The sequence below is a fragment of the Erinaceus europaeus genome, chromosome 16 (genome assembly GCF_950295315.1).
Source record: "Erinaceus europaeus chromosome 16, mEriEur2.1, whole genome shotgun sequence".
NCBI classification, from domain to species: domain Eukaryota; kingdom Metazoa; phylum Chordata; class Mammalia; order Eulipotyphla; family Erinaceidae; genus Erinaceus; species Erinaceus europaeus.
This window is the reverse complement of record NC_080177.1, coordinates 884,187-902,673: the sequence shown is the minus strand read 5'-3', so window position 1 is coordinate 902,673 and position 18,487 is coordinate 884,187. Positions and strand designations below refer to the sequence as shown.

General features: G+C 61.2%; 3 protein-coding genes and 1 long non-coding RNA gene across 16 annotated transcripts in view; 2 read left to right on the top strand and 2 right to left on the bottom strand.

Annotated features, from left to right (window-relative positions):
• NEO1 (neogenin 1) overlaps positions 1–12,492 on the bottom strand; it is a 130,779-nt gene extending 118,287 nt beyond the window's left edge. For all 13 annotated transcript variants that reach the window (XM_060175610.1, XM_060175617.1, XM_060175621.1 and 10 more), the window contains exon 1: positions 12,345–12,492. In XM_060175610.1, the coding sequence (XP_060031593.1) occupies positions 12,345–12,441 (97 nt within the window). In that variant the 5' untranslated portion in view covers positions 12,442–12,492. The remainder of the gene's footprint in view (positions 1–12,344) is intronic.
• LOC132533396 (elastin-like) lies at positions 10,366–11,750 on the bottom strand (the record flags this gene model as incomplete). Its single annotated transcript, XM_060174204.1, has 2 exons — positions 10,366–11,321; positions 11,564–11,750. Coding segments are annotated over 2 exons (306 nt in total), but the record flags the coding sequence as incomplete, so codon positions are not given.
• Positions 12,440–14,820, top strand: LOC132533517 (basic proline-rich protein-like). The gene is made up of 2 exons (XM_060175597.1): positions 12,440–14,564; positions 14,786–14,820. Exons 1-2 carry the CDS (start codon positions 12,440–12,442, stop codon positions 14,818–14,820), a joined length of 2,160 nt encoding a protein of 719 aa, XP_060031580.1.
• Positions 14,821–14,895: 75 nt separating this feature from the next.
• Positions 14,896–16,938, top strand: LOC132533314 (uncharacterized). Its single transcript, XR_009545194.1, has 2 exons — positions 14,896–15,697; positions 15,840–16,938. It is a non-coding gene; the product is annotated as an uncharacterized LOC132533314 (long non-coding RNA).
• Positions 16,939–18,487: the final 1,549 nt, after the last annotated feature.

Sequence of the window (18,487 nt, the reverse complement as noted above, 5' to 3'; positions counted from 1 at the left end):
TCCCACTGAACCCCTCACTGCGACTGACCAGGTCTCCTACCTGCTCCCACTGAACCCCTCACTGCGACTAACCAGGTCTCCTAACTACTCCCACTGAACCCCTCACTGCGACTAACCAGGTCTCCTAACTACTCCCACTGAACCCCTCACTGCGACTAACCAGGTCTCCTAACTGCTCCCACTGAACCCCTCACTGCAACTGACCAGGTCTCCTAACTGCTCCCACTGAACCCCTCACTGCGACTGACCAGGTCTCCTAACTGCTCCCACTGAACCCCTCACTGCAACTGACCAGGTCTCCTAACTGCTCCCGCTGAACCCCTCACTGCGACTGACCAGGTCTCCTAACTGCTCCCACTGAACCCCTCACTGCGACTGACCAGGTCTCCTAACTGCTCCCGCTGAACCCCTCACTGCGACTGACCAGGTCTCCAACTGCTCCCACTGAACCCCTCACTGCAACTGACCAGGTCTCCTAACTGCTCCCGCTGAACCCCTCACGCAACTAAACAGGTCTCCTAACTACTCCCGCTGAACCCCTCACTGCGACTAACCAGGTCTCCTAACTGCTCCCGCTGAACCCCTCACTGCGACTGACCACATCTCCTAACTGCTCCCACTGAACCCCTCACTGCGACTGACCAGGTCTCCTAACTGCTCCCGCTGAACCCCTCACTGCGACTGACCAGGTCTCCTACCTGCTCCCGCTGAACCCCTCACTGCGACTGACCAGGTCTCCTACCTCCTCCCGCTGAACCCCTCACTGCGACTGACCAGGTCTCCTAACTGCTCCCACTGAACCCCTCACTGCGACTAACCAGGTCTCCTACCTGCTCCCACTGAACCCCTCACTGCAACTGACCAGGTCTCCTAACTGCTCCCGCTGAACCCCTCACTGCGACTGACCAGGTCTCCTACCTGCTCCCGCTGAACCCCTCACTGCGACTGACCAGGTCTCCTACCTGCTCCCGCTGAACCCCTCACTGCGACTGACCAGGTCTCCTACCTGCTCCCACTGAACCCCTCACTGCGACTAACCAGGTCTCCTACCTGCTCCCACTGAACCCCTCACGCAACTGACCAGGTCTCCTAACTGCTCCCACTGAACCCCTCACTGCGACTGACCAGGTCTCCTAACTGCTCCCACTGAACCCCTCACTGCAACTGACCAGGTCTCCTAACTGCTCCCACTGAACCCCTCACTGCGACTGACCAGGTCTCCTAACTGCTCCCACTGAACCCCTCACTGCAACTGACCAGGTCTCCTAACTGCTCCCGCTGAACCCCTCACTGCGACTGACCAGGTCTCCTAACTGCTCCCACTGAACCCCTCACTGCGACTGACCAGGTCTCCTAACTGCTCCCGCTGAACCCCTCACTGCGACTGACCAGGTCTCCAACTGCTCCCACTGAACCCCTCACTGCAACTGACCAGGTCTCCTAACTGCTCCCGCTGAACCCCTCACGCAACTAAACAGGTCTCCTAACTACTCCCGCTGAACCCCTCACTGCGACTGACCAGGTCTCCTAACTGCTCCCACTGAACCCCTCACTGCGACTGACCAGGTCTCCTAACTGCTCCCGCTGAACCCCTCACGCAACTGACCAGGTCTCCTAACTACTCCCACTGAACCCCTCACTGCGACTAACCAGGTCTCCTAACTGCTCCCACTGAACCCCTCACTGCGACTAACCAGGTCTCCAACTGCTCCCACTGAACCCCTCACTGCGACTAACCAGGTCTCCAACTGCTCCCACTGAACCCCTCACTGCGACTGACCAGGTCTCCTAACTGCTCCCACTGAACCCCTCACTGCGACTGACCAGGTCTCCTACCTGCTCCCACTGAACCCCTCACTGCGACTAACCAGGTCTCCTAACTGCTCCCACTGAACCCCTCACTGCGACTAACCAGGTCTCCAACTGCTCCCACTGAACCCCTCACTGCAACTGACCAGGTCTCCTAACTGCTCCCGCTGAACCCCTCACGCAACTAAACAGGTCTCCTAACTGCTCCCACTGAACCCCTCACGCAACTAAACAGGTCTCCTAACTGCTCCCACTGAACCCCTCACTGCGACTGACCAGGTCTCCTACCAGCTCCCACTGAACCCCTCACTGCAACTGACCAGGTCTCCTAACTGCTCCCACTGAACCCCTCAAGCAACTAACCAGGTCTCCTAACTACTCCCGCTGAACCCCTCACTGCGACTAACCAGGTCTCCTAACTGCTCCCACTGAACCCCTCACTGCGACTGACCAGGTCTCCTAACTGCTCCCGCTGAACCCCTCACTGCAACTGACCAGGTCTCCTAACTGCTCCCACTGAACCCCTCACTGCGACTGACCAGGTCTCCTACCTGCTCCCGCTGAACCCCTCACTGCGACTGACCAGGTCTCCTAACTGCTCCCACTGAACCCCTCACTGCGACTGACCAGGTCTCCTAACTGCTCCCACTGAACCCCTCACTGCGACTGACCAGGTCTCCTAACTGCTCCCGCTGAACCCCTCACTGCGACTGACCAGGTCTCCTACCTGCTCCCGCTGAACCCCTCACTGTGACTGACCAGGTCTCCTACCTGCTCCCGCTGAACCCCTCACTGCGACTGACCAGGTCTCCTAACTGCTCCCGCTGAACCCCTCACTGCGACTGACCAGGTCTCCTACCTGCTCCCGCTGAACCCCTCACTGCGACTGACCAGGTCTCCTAACTGCTCCCACTGAACCCCTCACGCGACTAACCAGGTCTCCTAACTGCTCCCACTGAACCCCTCACTGCGACTGACCAGGTCTCCTAACTGCTCCCGCTGAACCCCTCACTGCGACTGACCAGGTCTCCTAACTGCTCCCACTGAACCCCTCACTGCAACTGACCAGGTCTCCTAACTGCTCCCGCTGAACCCCTCACTGCGACTGACCAGGTCTCCTACCTGCTCCCACTGAACCCCTCATGCGACTGACCAGGTCTCCTAACTGCTCCCACTGAACCCCTCACTGCGACTGACCAGGTCTCCTACCTGCTCCCGCTGAACCCCTCACTGCGACTGACCAGGTCTCCTAACTGCTCCCACTGAACCCCTCACTGCAACTGACCAGGTCTCCTAACTGCTCCCGCTGAACCCCTCACTGCGACTGACCAGGTCTCCTAACTGCTCCCGCTGAACCCCTCTCTTCAATTAGCCTGGCAGCTACTTTTACACATAAAGACCACGCAGTTAGAGCTGAGCAGTGCTCTGTTGTTTCTCTGTGTGTGTTTCTCTCTCTCTTCCTCTCTCTCAAAAATAAAATAAATAAAAAATAAAATAAATAAAAATTAAAATATGCATTTTCAAAAAAAAAAAAGCTATTTTAATTTCAGGTGGCCTTGAAAGAAAGAATTCCCATATTAAGTGATAAAAACTTGAATGAGAGGGTGGAGGTATACACCATAATGGATATGCAAAGAGACCCTCATGCCTGAGACTCTGAAGTCCCAGGTTCAGTCCCCCGCACCACAATAAGCCAGAGCTGTGCCGTGCTCTGGTGCTTCTCTCTGTGTTTCTCTCTCTGCATCTCTGTCAAAAATAAAATAAAGAAAGTAAAAAAAGAATTGGGGAGTCGGGCAGTAGCACAGCAGGTTAAGCGCACGTGGTGCAAAGCGCAAGGACCGGCATAAGGATCCCAGTTCAAGCCCCCAGCTCCCCACCTGCAGGGGAGTCGCTTCCCAGGCGGTGAAGCAGGTCTGCAGGTGTCTGTCTTTCTCTCCCCCTCTCTGTCTTCCCCTCCTCTCTCCATTTCTCTCTGTCCTATCCAACAACAACTACAACAATAATACGTACAACATTAAAACCACAAGGGCAGGGAGTCGGGCTGTAGCGCAGCGGGCTAAGCGCAGGTGGCGCAAAGCACAAGGACCGGCATAAGGATCCCGGTTCGAACCCCGGCTCCCCACCTGCAGGGGAGTCGCTTCCCAGGCGGTGAAGCAGGTCTGCAGGTGTCTGTCTTTCTCTCCCCCTCTCTGTCTTCCCCTCCTCCCTCCATTTCTCTCTGTCCTATCCAACAACGACGACATCAGCAATAACTACAACAATGAAACAACAAGGGCAACAAAAGAGAAAACAAATATAGAAAAATAAATAAATAAATGACATAAGCTTCAGAGAGTGCCGCAAGGTGGTTCTTACATCCAACAGGAATAGTGTTCAAACAAGAAGTTACTCAGTGGAGAGAAGCCTGACACTCCACCTCAGAGATTTTGGAGGAACAGAAATTCTGATTGCCCGTCACTAGGTAAACAAAGGTCCGGCAGTGGCGCACCTGGCTGAGCGCACATGTCACAGCGCACAAGGACCCAGGTTTGAGCCCCTGGTCCCCACCTGCGGGGGAAAGCTTCATGAGTGGTGAAGCAGGGCTGCAGGTGTCTGTCTGTCTCTCTCTCTCTCTCTAACTCCTTCTCCCCTCTCGATTTCTCTGTCTCTATCCCATAATAAACAAAATTAAATCAAATTAACTAGGTGATCAATTTTACTTCTTTAATTAGCACAGGAAGGAGGAAGATGTGAGGCCTGAATTCTATTTATTTTTTTAAATATTTATTTATTTATTCCATTTTTGTTGCCCTTGTTTTATTGTTGTAGTTATTACTGTTGTTGTTATTGATGTCATTGTTGCTGGATAGAGGCCTGAGTTTTGAGATACTGGTCTTACGTAGTTCAAGTTTGCCGTATCTTGCAAGGAGTCGGGGCTTCACTCCTCACGTGCATGAAGCCCTGACTCCCACGGACACACAGAGCTCATGTTTTCCATAATAACCCTCATGTGGCAGTACGAAGCATGGCATGAGCAGGAGTCCTGATGCTGACAGCCAAGTTCTGAGGACAGCCTCAGCTTCCACACAGGCCGGGACAGGACGGGACGGGTGTGGGGCTGGAGTCCTGGGCAGTTACGTGGACTCTGGGGCTCGGTCCCCACCGCTGTGCAGTGAGGAGACTCCGTCTTCCCCACATGCGTGTAAGAGAGGGCGGCAACGAGCCAGCAGCCCAGTCCGTGCCCAGGAAATACAGTTTTACGGGGACCATTAATACTGCCTTCATTCACTACCAAGCACAGGCATTCAACATAATGGCGACAGCAGAACTATTTGTCTTGGCAGAGAAAGATCTCCAGTCCATGAGCCACATTTTTTAAAAAGGAGCAAAGTTAGAAATTTAAAAAAGCAAGCTGAAAACAACAGATATTATCCTGCTTAAACATAAAAATGTGGGGGCCGGGCAGTAGCGCAGCGGGTTAAGCACACGTGGTGCAAAGCACAAGGACCATCGTAAGGAACCCGGCTCGAACCCCGGCTCCCCACCTGCAGGGGAGTCGCTTCCCAGGCGGTGAAGCAGGTCTGCAGGTGTCTGTCTTTCTCTCCCCCTCTCTGTCTGCCCTTCCTCTCTCCATTTCTCTCGGTCCTATCCAACAACGACGACATCAATAACAACAACAACTACTACAACAACAATAAAACAAGGGCAACAAAGGGGGAAATAAATAAATATATAAAAAATTTAAACTAAAGGGGCTGGGTGGTGGTACACATGATAGTATGTAGGGCCCAGGTTTGAGCCCCTGGCCCCACCTGCAGAGGGAAAGCTTCCTGAGTGGTGAGGCCAGGCTGCAGGTGTGTGTGCCCCTCCCCCCCAATGTCTCTGTCTCTTAATTCAAAATACATAAACACTTGAGCAGCTACAACTGAGCGTGTGCACGTACAGCAACCACTTGTAGGTGAAGTGATTCCGTCGGTGCAAGGGAGCAAAGGCTTCACTTCACAAACTTCTGTTGTCCTACTTCCTGAATACTTTTTAAGTGGGTTTTTTAAATCAACCCATGCTTTAAAGATAACACGGCAACAAAGAGACAAGGAGTAACCTTCAGGGGAAGAGCTCCGTCTCCAGTCCGGCAGCACCACTGAAGGTGGCCCACGCCACGACCCGCTGAGACGTGTGAGGAAGAGACGCTGCAGAGCTACGCCACACGGTCTGAACTGCTTTATTTTCCTAATTTTTTTAAACTTCAATGAAATTAATTTTTTTTTACCAGAGTGGGGATTGAACCTGAGACTTTAGAGCCTCAGGCATGAGAGTCTCTTTGCATAGACATCATGCTATCTGCCCCCCCCCCCGAAGGTGTTTTTCTTTTTTTAAAAAATAAAGTCTTAATGCAAGGCTTTCATTCTAAAATAATCCAGAGTGAGTCGCGGGCTGCTCTCAGTTCTCACGGACTTGCAGCCCCCGAGGCAGAAGCACACGCTTCTGTTCACCTCACGCCAGCGTCAGCACGCTCCCATCTGTGATCACCTCCCTGACAGCAGTCCCTACAGTGTGATGGGGAAGTCCACACAGAGCTCGCTCGTGAAGTCACGGGGGAGACCTACTAAACGGGGACGGGCAGTGGTGCGCCCGGTGGGTTCAGGTCCCCGCTCCCGCCTGCAGGTGGGGCACTTCAGTGGTGAGGCAGGGCTGCTGGAGTTCCCTGTCTCCCTCTCTCCCCATCTCCCCCTCCCCTCTCAATTTCTCCCTGTTCTGTCAAACAAGATAGAAATAGGGGTGGGAGATGGAGGCTGAGAACAGTAGACTCATAGTACAAGCTCCGAGTCCCAGCAACAACCCTCGCGGCAATTAAAAACAGGAAAGAAACGGAAAAAGCAGAGACTAGCAGATATTAAGAGAGGCCTCCACACAAGAAGACGAGTGCTACCAGCACCCTCACTAGCGTAGGAGACCCCTAAGGAAACAACGCAGCCCCACTGATCAAGTCCTGGAGAGAAACGCGTCACCTCTGCAGTCTAGTAGAAACGTGTCAGAAGCGCCCAGGCCCCGAGGGCCCTCAGGGCACCTGCCTGCACTGGAGAAGCTCCCCACGGCCGCTCCTCCCCACGGCCTCTCTCCCTGCCCGCAGGGCTCCTGGGCAGGCGGGGGGGGGGGGGGGGGGGGGGGGCGGGCGGCCCATTGCTGACTTACACTTGGCACTGGGCACAGGCAGGGGCTCCTCAGTGAGGTCTCCCATCTTCCCAAAGACTGGAACGGCTGCCCTGCAGGAGGGGACCGACCCCGGGGGTCAGCCAGGAGGAGGGGGCTGCCACCAGCACCTTGAAGGAACCTCGCACACGGGGATCAGACTGGCGCTGCGTGGCCCTGGGGCTTAACCGCCAAGGGCAAACCACGCAGGTGCGCGAGAGAAGGCCCCAGGTGACAGAGGCCCCCGGGCAAGGCACACGGCTAGGTAAGGAAGGGAGCAGTGGAGCAGAGAAGGGGCCCCAGCACTGGCTCTGGGCACGGGAAAGAGCCGCTGGGCAGGGGCTGGCAAGAGAGGCCGGGGCCAGCGGTGAGCCTGCAGCGGCCGAGACCGGCACACGGGCAGGGGCCCTCGGGGTCAGCACAGGAGCAGAGGACGGCGCCGTCCCCCTGCAAAGGGAAGGGACAGAGAGGACTCTCGAGTGTGGGGCACTGAGACCACAAGGGGAGGGCGCTGGAGGAGCTCAGCCCAGCAGGATAAAGGCTGAGATAAAGAAACGGGATGAGAACGGGGAGCTGGCTGGGAGGAGGCGAAAAGCAGAGCCAGTAGAAGGCAGGCAGGAGGGAGGAGTGACCGCCAGTTCTGCACTCACATGTGGGGGCAGTGCGTGGGGGCAGGAGGTCCACGCAGCAAGAAACCGGTTCGCAAAAGGGCTGAGGGAAGTGGGGGAGAGGAGCACAGCCCAGTCTTCCCTCGGTCTTCTGTCACGAGAGGGTCCGACGCAGTGAGGCCACGGGGGACGCCGAAGGCCGGACAAGGACGGTCGCTACTCAGGGTGCAAAGGCAGCCAAGCAAGGAGAGAGGAGGGCAACTCCGGAGCCCACAGCAGTGGGAGTGGAAACCACACACAGGAGAAGGTCCCGGCAACGGGATGAGCCGCTCCCAATGCAGGTGAAAGCAGAGGAGACACAGGAGGGGATCCAAGGCCAACCGACCGCACAAAGCTACTCAGCACGGCGACCACGGGGGCAGAGTCATGGCTGACGGAGCACACCCAGGCAGACAGAGCCACCCCGTCAGACGGAGCAGACCCAGACAGACAGAGCTACCCTGTCGGGATGGAGCACACCCAGGCAGACAGAGCCACCCCGTCAGACGGAGCAGACCCAGACAGACAGAGCTACCCTGTCGGGATGGAGCAGACCCAGGCAGACAGAGCCACCCCGTCAGACGGAGCAGACCCAGACAGACAGAGCCACCCCATCAGACAGAGCAGACCCAGACAGACAGAGCCACCCCGTCAGACGGAGCAGACCCAGACAGACAGAGCCACCCCGACAGACAGAGCAGACCCAGGCAGACAGAGCCACCCCGTCAGACGGAGCAGACCCAGACAGACAAAGCCAACCCATCAGACAGAGCAAACCCAGACAGACGGAGCCACCCTGTCAGGACGGAGCAGACCCAGACAGACAGAGCCACCTTGTCGGGACAGAGCAGACCTAGACAGACAGAGCCACCCCATCAGACAGAGCAGACACAGACAGACAGAGCCACCCAGTCGGGTCAGAGTAGACCCAGACAGACAGAGCCACCCTGTCGGGACAGAGCAGACCCAGACAGACAGAGTCACCTTGTCAGGACAGAGCAGACCCAGACAGACAGAGCCAACCCGTCAGACAGAGCAAACCCAGACAGACGGAGCCACCCTGTCGGGACGGAGCAGACCCAGACAGACAGAGCCACCCGGCCGGGACAGAGCAGACCCAGACAGACAGAGCCACCCCGTCAGACAGAGCAGACCCAGACAGACAGAGCCACCCCGTCGGGACAGAGCAGACCCAGACAGACAGAGCCACCCTGTCGGGACAGAGCAGACCCAGACAGACAGAGCCACCTTGTCAGGACAGAGCAGACCCAGATAGACAGAGCCAACCCGTCAGACAGAGCAAACCCAGACAGACGGAGCCACCCTGTTGGGACGGAGCAGACCCAGACAGACAGAGCCACCTTGTCAGGACAGAGCAGACCCAGACAGACAGAGCCACCCTGTCAGACAGAGCAGACCCAGACAGACAGAGCCACCCCGTCAGGACAGAGCAGACCCAGACAGACAGAGCCACCCCGTCAGACAGAGCAGACCCAGACAGACAGAGCCACCTGGCCGGGACGGAGCAGACCTAGACAGACAGAGCCACCCAGTCGGGACAGAGTAGACCCAGACAGACAGAGCCAACCCGTCAGACAGAGCAAACCCAGACAGACGGAGCCACCCTGTCAGGACGGAGCAGACCCAGACAGACAGAGCCACCCGGCCGGGACAAAGCAGACCCAGACAGACAGAGCCACCCTGTCGGGACAGAGCAGACCCAGACAGACAGAGCCACCCGTCAGGCATGCAGCAGACAGATGATCAGCTACGTGTCTGAAGACATTTTGGGGGCCTAGTGGATGACCCCGTGGGGAGGAGCACACATCATGCACGAGGCCCCGAGTTCAGACCCTGGTGCCGGGCGGAAGCACCACGTTCGGCACCACGCATGGCACCACGGCATCGGGGAGCACCACACAGTGGGCTGGCACTGTGCTTGCTCTCCTCCTAGTATGTGTTTCTCTAGGAAGGAAGGGGAGCAGGGAAGGAGGGAAGGAGGAAGGAGAAAGAATAAAAGTGGGGGCACTGGCTGGTAGCACACCCAGTAGAGCGCACACCTTACCAATTACCAGCACCCAGGTTCAAGCCCCCGCTCCCCACCTGCAGGGGGAAGCTTCACGAGCAGTGGAGCAGGGCTGCAGGTGTCTCTCCGTCTCTCCGCTCTCGCTCCCTCCCCCTCTCCATTTTCCGTCTAGTCTAACGGAAAGGGGGGTTGTGAATGGCCACTGGGAGCAGTGACCCGCAGCACCAGCACAGAGCCCAGCAACAACCGTGCCGGGGCTCGATCTACCAGTCAGTCAAAGAACAACGGGAAATGCCCAGTGGCATTTCGCACACACTGGCCCCGGGCTCGTTCCCCACAGGTGGCGGGTTCCAGCTCCTCACTGTGCTGCTCCACAGTCCGCACGGGCGGGCCGGCTGAAGGCCAGCTGGTTTCTCTCCCCGAGGGCCTCCGCCCCAGCCCACGGGCACCAGTCCTGAGCCCCACGCTCCCACCGGAGAAGGTCCGGAGCCTCTGCTGCCACCTGGCTTCCCCGCGCCCCTCCCCTCCCCTCCTTCCTCCTGGCCCCCAGCTGGCCGCCACGCTGGCCCCAGCACCCCAGCCCGGGCCCCTCTTCCTGCCCCCGCTGGCAGGGAGGACACCCCACCTATCCGGGAGCACAGGCCCTGCCCAGCCCGCCACACAGACATGGGGAACACCGCCAGATGGTGGCTGGTCTGCTGGCGGCCACTCACCCCTGGGGTCTAGTAGCCTGAGACGGGGCTGACCCCCGAGGGGCAGGATGGGCCGGTCCCCGGCCTCGGCTCCAGACCCAGTGAGCATGGCCTTCGCCCTGCCCCTGAGAGCCTGTCTCCCCAGGTCAGGAGTGGCTCTCGGCTTCCCGCCTAGGCACCGAGCCACAGCGACAGCAGGCGGAGCGGGCACAGCGCAGGCAGGGGCATGACCCCATCACCATGGGCAGCACCCGGGCCGCCAGGCGCAGGAGGGTAACACCAAACACAGGGCTCACCATGACCTCCGGGCTCCTCAGACCCCAACAGAGGGATGTCACCAGCGGGTGAAAGCCCACCTGTGCCCGCGATTCCCGGGAGTCTGCAGGGCCTCTGGCAGCCCTGTGGGCACAGGCTGAGGAGTGCCACCACAGGGGTGCCCGCCCCTCCCTACAGGGGTGCCCAGTCCCTCACCACAGGGGTGCCCAGTCCTCACTACAGGGGTGCCCCGCCCCTCCCTACAGGGGTGCCCAGTCCTCACTACAGGGGTGCCCAGTCCTCACTACAGGGGTGCCCCGCCCCTCCCTACAGGGGTGCCCAGTCCTCACTACAGGGGTGCCCAGTCCCTCACTACAGGGGTGCCCAGTCCTCACTACAGGGGTGCCCCGCCCCTCCCTACAGGGGTGCCCAGTCCTCACTACAGGGGTGCCCAGTCCCTCACTACAGGGGTGCCCAGTCCTCACTACAGGGGTGCCCAGTCCTCACTACAGGGGTGCCCAGTCCTCACTACAGGGGTGCCCAGTCCCTCATGCGGTGCTCCCTCCCTAGTATGAGGCACCCCTGCACCTCACAAGACCCCTTTTCACGACGCCCCCGACGAGACTTCATTTCCCTTGGACACTTCAAAGCCACAAGTCGCCGCTGTGGCAGCCGCACTGGAGGAAGGTCCCCTCGGGGAAGTGGAACCGGGGACCCCACCCCCTGTAGTGAGGACCCCAGAACGCAGTCCCAAGACCCCAGACCCCGGACCCTGGAGCCCAGACCCACACCCAGACCCGAGACCCCGGAGCTCAGACCCCAGACCCGAGACCCACACCCAGACCCACACCCAGACCCGAGACCCCAGACTCAAGACCCCAGACCCGAGTTCAGACCCCAGATCTCAGACCAGAGACCCCCCGGAACCCGGAGACCCCAGACTCCTAAGACGCCAGACACCAGACCCCTGAACTCTGGAGACCCGGGGACTCCGAGACCCCTGACATCGAGACCCCAGACCCGGAGACCCGGAGATCCCGAGACCCCCGAGACCCCAGACCCGGAGACCCCAGACCCGGAGACACCGAGACCCCCGAGACCCGGAGACCCCAGACCCGGAGACACGAGACCCGAGACCCCCGAGACCCGGAGACACGAGACCCGGAGACCCCCGAGACCCGGAGACCCCCGAGACCCGGAGACACGAGACCCGGAGACCCCCGAGACCCGGAGACCCCAGACCCGGAGACACGAGACCCGGAGACCCCCGAGACCCGGAGACCCCCGAGACCCCAGACCCGGAGACCCCGAGACCCGGAGACCCCCGAGACCCGGAGACCCCAGACCCGGAGACACGAGACCCGGAGACCCCCGAGACCCCGAGACCCCCGAGACCCGGAGACCCCCGAGACCCGGAGACCCCCGAGACCCGGAGACCCCGAGACCCCCGAGACCCGGAGACCCCCGAGACCTGGAGACCCCCGAGACCCGGAGACCCCAGGCCCGGAGACCCCGAGACCCGGAGACCCCGAGACCCCCGAGACCCGGAGACCCCCGAGACCCGGAGACACGAGACCCGGAGACCCCCGAGACCCGGAGACACGAGACCCGGAGACACCGAGACCCGGAGACCCCAAACCCGGAGACACCGAGACCCGGAGACCCCGAGACCCGGAGACCCGGAGACCCCAGACCCCGAGATCCCGCCCCGGACCGCGCCCGACCCCCGCCCGGCCGCCCGCTCACCGGCGCCCCCCGGCAGCAGCAGCAGCAGCAGCAGCAGCAGCAGCAGCGGCGGCAGGAGGCGGCGGGGCCCGGGGGAGGGGGCGCCCCGCGCCGCCATGGCTCCTCAGCCCCTCAGCGCCTCGGCCGGCGCGAGCACGGACTCGGTCGGGAGGATCCGAGGACGGGGGAGGATCGGGGAGGATCGGGGAGGATCGGGGAGGATCCGGAGGATCGGGGAGGATCGGGGAGGATCCGGAGGATCGGGGAGGATCGGGGAGGATCGGGGAGGATCCGGAGGACCGGGGAGGATCACAGGGACCGGGGAGGATCACAGGGACCGGGAAGGATCACAGGGACCGGGGAGGATCACAGGGACCGGGGAGGACCAGAAGGACCGGGAGGATCCGGGAGGATCCGGGAGCACCGGCAGGGACCGGTCGGCACCCGACGGGCCGCAGGGCGCTCAGCGCATTCCGGGGGGGCCGCTCGGTGCCGCCGCCTCGGAGCTCGGAGCGCGCAGCGCGGGGGGCGGGGCCGCGGGGGCGGGGCGGGCGCGCGCACGCAGTCGGGCACGTACACCGCGCACGCGCACGCACAACGCGCGCCGACTCTGCGGAGCGGGATCCCCGCCCCCGCGCGCCCCGCCCCCGCGCGCCCCGCCCCCGCGCGCCCCGCCCCCGCGGGGTCCCCGGCACTGCGGCCTGGGGCGCCGCCCGACGCCCACCCGGACTCCGGGGACCCCGACCACCCCACCCGGGACTCCGGGGACCCCCGACCACCCCACCCGGGACTCACGGGGACCCCCGACCACCCCACCCGGGACTCCGGGGACCCCGACCACCCCCACCCGGGACTCCGGGGACCCCGACCACCCCCACCCGGGACTCCGGGGACCCCCGACCACCCCACCCGGGATTCACGGGGACCCCCGACCACCCCACCCGGGACTCACGGGGACCCCCGACCACCCCACCCGGGACTCCGGGGACCCCCGACCACCCCACCCGGGATTCACGGGGACCCCCGACCACCCCCACCCGGGACTCACGGGGACCCCGACCACCCCACCCGGGACTCCGGGGACCCCGACCACCCCCACCCGGGACTCCGGGGACCCCCGACCACCCCACCCGGGATTCACGGGGACCCCCGACCACCCCACCCGGGACTCACGGGGACCCCCGACCACCCCACCCGGGACTCCGGGGACCCCCGACCACCCCACCCGGGATTCACGGGGACCCCCGACCACCCCCACCCGGGACTCACGGGGACCCCCGACCACCCCCACCCGGGACTCCGGGGACCCCGACCACCCCCACCCGGGACTCCGGGGACCCCGACCACCCCCACCCGGGACTCACGGGGACCCCCGACCACCCCACCCGGGACTCACGGGGACCCCCGACCACCCCACCCGGGACTCACGGGGACCCCCGACCACCCCACCCGGGACTCCGGGGACCCCGACCACCCCCACCCGGGACTCCGGGGACCCCCGACCACCCCACCCGGGATTCACGGGGACCCCCGACCACCCCACCCGGGACTCACGGGGACCCCCGACCACCCCACCCGGGACTCCGGGGACCCCCGACCACCCCACCCGGGATTCACGGGGACCCCCGACCACCCCCACCCGGGACTCACGGGGACCCCGACCACCCCACCCGGGACTCCGGGGACCCCGACCACCCCCACCCGGGACTCCGGGGACCCCCGACCACCCCACCCGGGATTCACGGGGACCCCCGACCACCCCACCCGGGACTCACGGGGACCCCCGACCACCCCACCCGGGACTCCGGGGACCCCCGACCACCCCACCCGGGATTCACGGGGACCCCCGACCACCCCACCCGGGACTCACGGGGACCCCCGACCACCCCACCCGGGACTCCGGGGACCCCCGACCACCCCACCCGGGATTCACGGGGACCCCCGACCACCCCCACCCGGGACTCACGGGGACCCCCGACCACCCCACCCGGGACTCACGGGGACCCCCGACCACCCCCACCCGGGACTCCGGGGACCCCGACCACCCCCACCCGGGACTCCGGGGACCCCGACCACCCCCACCCGGGATTCACGGGGACCCCCGACCACCCCCACCCGGGACTCCGGGGACCCCCGACCACCCCACCCGGGACTCACGGGGACCCCCGACCACCCCCACCCGGGACTCCGGGGACCCCCGACCCCCACCCGGGACTCAGGGGACCCCCGACCCCCATCCGGGTCTCACGGGGACCCCGATCACCCCACCCGGGACTCCGGGGACCCCCGACCACCCCACCCGGGTCTCACGGGGACCCCGATCACCCCACCCGGGACTCCGGGGACCCCCGACCACCCCCACCCCGGGACTCCGGGGACCCCCGACCACCCCCACCCCGGGACTCCGGGGACCCCCGACCACCCCCACCCGGGACTCCGGGGTCCCCCGACCCCCACCCCAGACTCCGGGGACCCGTTCCGCCCCCTCCCCCTCTGATGGCTGGGACCCCCACACCCCCTTGAACACTGGGATCCCCCCACCCGCTAATCGGCCTCAGAGCCTGGGGGTCCCCCACAGACTAGGACCCCACACCCATGTGCCCCCATGAAGTAGCGCCATGTCCGGACCATGGGGGACCCCAATCACATGTCCCCCCACCTGTGCTCCCGTTAAGGAGGGGACCCCCATGCGCCCTCTGAGTGCGGGGTCCCCAAACCACGGGCCTCCTTCCCAACTCCCAGCGCAGCTCTGGAGGGGGGAGTCCAGCTCCTAGGGGGCACTGGCCCAGACCCCGCCTACCCACGGACCCCCATCTACCACCAGGAGTGAGGGCGCTGGAGACACCCACCCCCAAGGGAAGCCGGGCTGAGTCAGGCGGCTCGGTGCTGTGCTGCACAGTGCCCAAAAGGCTTGCTCCTGCCTCCAGACTCAGCCATCTCCTAGAGGCAGGCCGTGCAGGCTCCTGGAAGTCACAGGCTCCCTGACATCAGCACGATCCTTTCCAGAAGCCTCCCCACCACCACCATCCGGGCTCCAGGAACAAGCGTCTGGGTAGAGCAAACCTGGCCCATTGTTCTCCACGAAGGAAGCCATTTAGATGTCTTTTTGTTTTGCTTAGAGTCGTCAACCAGCAAAAGTATTTCCTAAATACCCCTGATTGACCGGTTCAATTAGAAATAGATTACCTTCCAATTACTTCACAAGGATGGGCTTAATTAACCTTTAATAATCACATCATTATTCAGTTTTCCGAGATAACAAATGAGAAGCCCCTCTTGGAAACTATAAAACATGCCACGTGGCCTCGAAAATGAAGCGTCCCTTCATCTCCACATTGAAAACCGGTGTGAGTGGCGACTGACGAGGCCTGGGGGTGAGTCTTCTAGGATTTCTGTGAACCCAGCCTCTCTGCTGGCTGAGCCGGCCGCTGTGTATGGTGGGTGAAATCACGGGGTGAGAGCACTTTCTGCAAACTGGGGTGGCTCTCGTATTTCTGACTTGAGATTCAATCACAGCTTTCCAAGAGCCGGGTCTCCGAAGCCAAGAACAGATGCAGCAACACATGCGACGTCACTCCAAGAGTAAACAGAAAAGGCCTTCCACCGGGCACACACTCAGAACCGGCACTGTATTTCAGGGCTCGGCCTTCCGACAGCATCCTGGGGGCTGTTCGCTCTCCCTTCTGGAGAAGAGAATTTTCTCCAACATCTATCATTTCATTTTCTCAGCCAGGTTTTCAACGCCGTCCACACGTATACTTTGAATCAACATATTTTGATGTAGTCTGCACTACTAATCTGTGAAAAGATGATAAAACCGTTGTGAAATCAACACTTTTTCCGCCCCCCTCTAAGTAAGATCAAGAGCGTGAGGCCCGTGTTCAAGCATACAAAGAAACTTTCAGAGCAACGGAACAGACTGGCCATTGTGTGTGCGCTAGCAGAAGCTAGCCCAGCTCTGGCCAAAAATAACTCGGCCAGATAGTCTTGTGAAATGGACTCTGAGTGTACTTTGATATAACATTGAATGAGAGTTAACAGAGCCTGGGGATCTAGAACTTGCTAAGACAGTTATTCTGTCTCAGCGTGAGAGGGGCAGGAGAGCTCAGGGTTTAGGTGCTGACTGCCGAGTCTTGTAGCTGAGTCCTGTCTGAATTTGGTGTGTGGGGGAAAGGCAGCCTGCGGCTGGCAGATCCCAGCGGGAGCAGGTCCTGGCCTCAGCACAGTCCGGACATGGGAGCACTCTCCCCCCTGTGGAAAGGCTGACCGTCCGCCCAGCCTTCTGCTGCAGCAGAGCTGTGTTCTGTCTTTCTCTGTCCCAGCACCACTTGCCCGGGCGATTTCTGCTTATGTCGAATGATTAATCGGGGGTCCCTGAGGACAAAGACCTCTCTGCATTACTGTTACTTACTCTCCTGTGCAGCTCACGTAGCCCGAGTTCAGCAGCAGTCTGTGAATTCAGTGCACACACCTGCCTGCCAGAGATTCGGTGGGCGCTGGGGTGGTCCGCACACTCGGTTCACGTGTCTAAAGCATGTGGCATGTCCCGGGCCCTTCCCTGCTGCAGATACCCTGGGTTTCCAGCCGAGCAGGAAAGATAAACAATTGAAACAAAGTGTGAAGAGTGTTTTGGTAAGGAAAGATAAGGCGTGTGGGAAACGGAGCAAGTTTCCAAGCTGCCTGTTGGGGGCGGGGGGGGGGGGGTAACTCCTGAGGGGTGGACGCCAGCCTTGTCTCTGGGCTGAGGTGCGGGTTGGAGTCCACTGTCAGGACGTGGGCAGCCTGGGCGGGCCTTGACCTTGGGCCTGAGCGTGCAGGCAGCCTGAAGGAGGCTGCAGGCAGAGGCTGAGAGCCTTTTCAGGGAGGAGCTGGAGCTGGTGGCCAGGCTGAGAGGGGGATTAAGAGAAGGAAGCAGATAAGAGGGAGGTTCAGAGGTGGCTAGAGACCCAGAGGCATGTGGGAGAAAGAAGGGCGCCGGGTTTCAGCAAGAGAGAGGCAGAGAGGCCCGATGGAGTGTCCCGGCCAGTGAGGCGCATGGGCAGCGCAGCGTTGGGGCGTGGGGACAGGGAGAAGGGGGGGCACATCGCACTCTGGTTGTGTTTGTTTGTTTTGTTCTTCTTTCTTTTCCTTTTTTTGCCTCCAGGGTTATTGCTGGGGCTCATCCAGCACTACGAATCCGCTGCTCCTGAAGGCCACTTTTTCCATTTTATTGGCTAAGACACGCAGAAATTGAGAGAGGAGGGGGAGGATAGATGGACAGAGAGACACCTGCAGACCTGCTTCACTGTTGTGAAGTTCTCCACCTGCAGGTGGGGAGCAGGGGCTCAAACCCCAATCTTTGCACGTGTGTTTAACCGGGCGCGCCACCGCCTGGCCCAGGAATTGTCGAGTGCATGGTGGCGTCATTCACCTGTGACCTGTCCCTGGCCAGGACACCCAGCGCTGCCCTGGGAGTCAGTCCCAAGCCTGTGCTTCCTTCTGGCCAGTCCTGACAGGTGGGTTCCTGGCACACCTTGAGAAATCTCCCCACGAGTGTGTGTCCTGCACTGAGTGGCCTCCTTGTGTGAAGGGCTTCTCAGCGTCCAGACCTGAAGCAGCTCCCTTTCTTCCTGAGGACTCCAGAGTTGGGATGGAGTGGGAGTGGGAGTGGGAGTGCGGGTGGGTTTCGTGCCTGAATATGCTGTACGTGGTGCCCCCCTGACCCACCCAGGAGAGGCCCCAGTGAAAGTCACAGAGGCTGGGGGCCAGAGCACTGCACCCCAAGAGTCCTCTTTTTTTTTTTTGCCTCCAGGGTTATTGCTGGGGCTTGATGCCTGCACCGTGAATCCACTGCTCCTGGAGACCATTTTTCCCCCTTTTGTTGCTCTTGTTGTTTTATCATTGTTGTGGTTATTATTATTGTTGTTGTTGCTATCATTGGCTAGGACAGAGAGCAATGGAGAGAGGAGGGGAAGACAGAGGGGGAGAGAAAGACAGACATCTGCAGACCTGCCTCACCGCTTGTGAAGCGACTCCCCTGCAGGTGGGGAGCCGGGGCTCGAACCGAGATCCTTACGCCAGTCCTTGCGCTTTGTGCCACGTGCAGTTAACCCGCTGCGCTACCGCGCGACTCCCACTTTTTGTTTAAACACACACACACACACACACACACACACACACACACA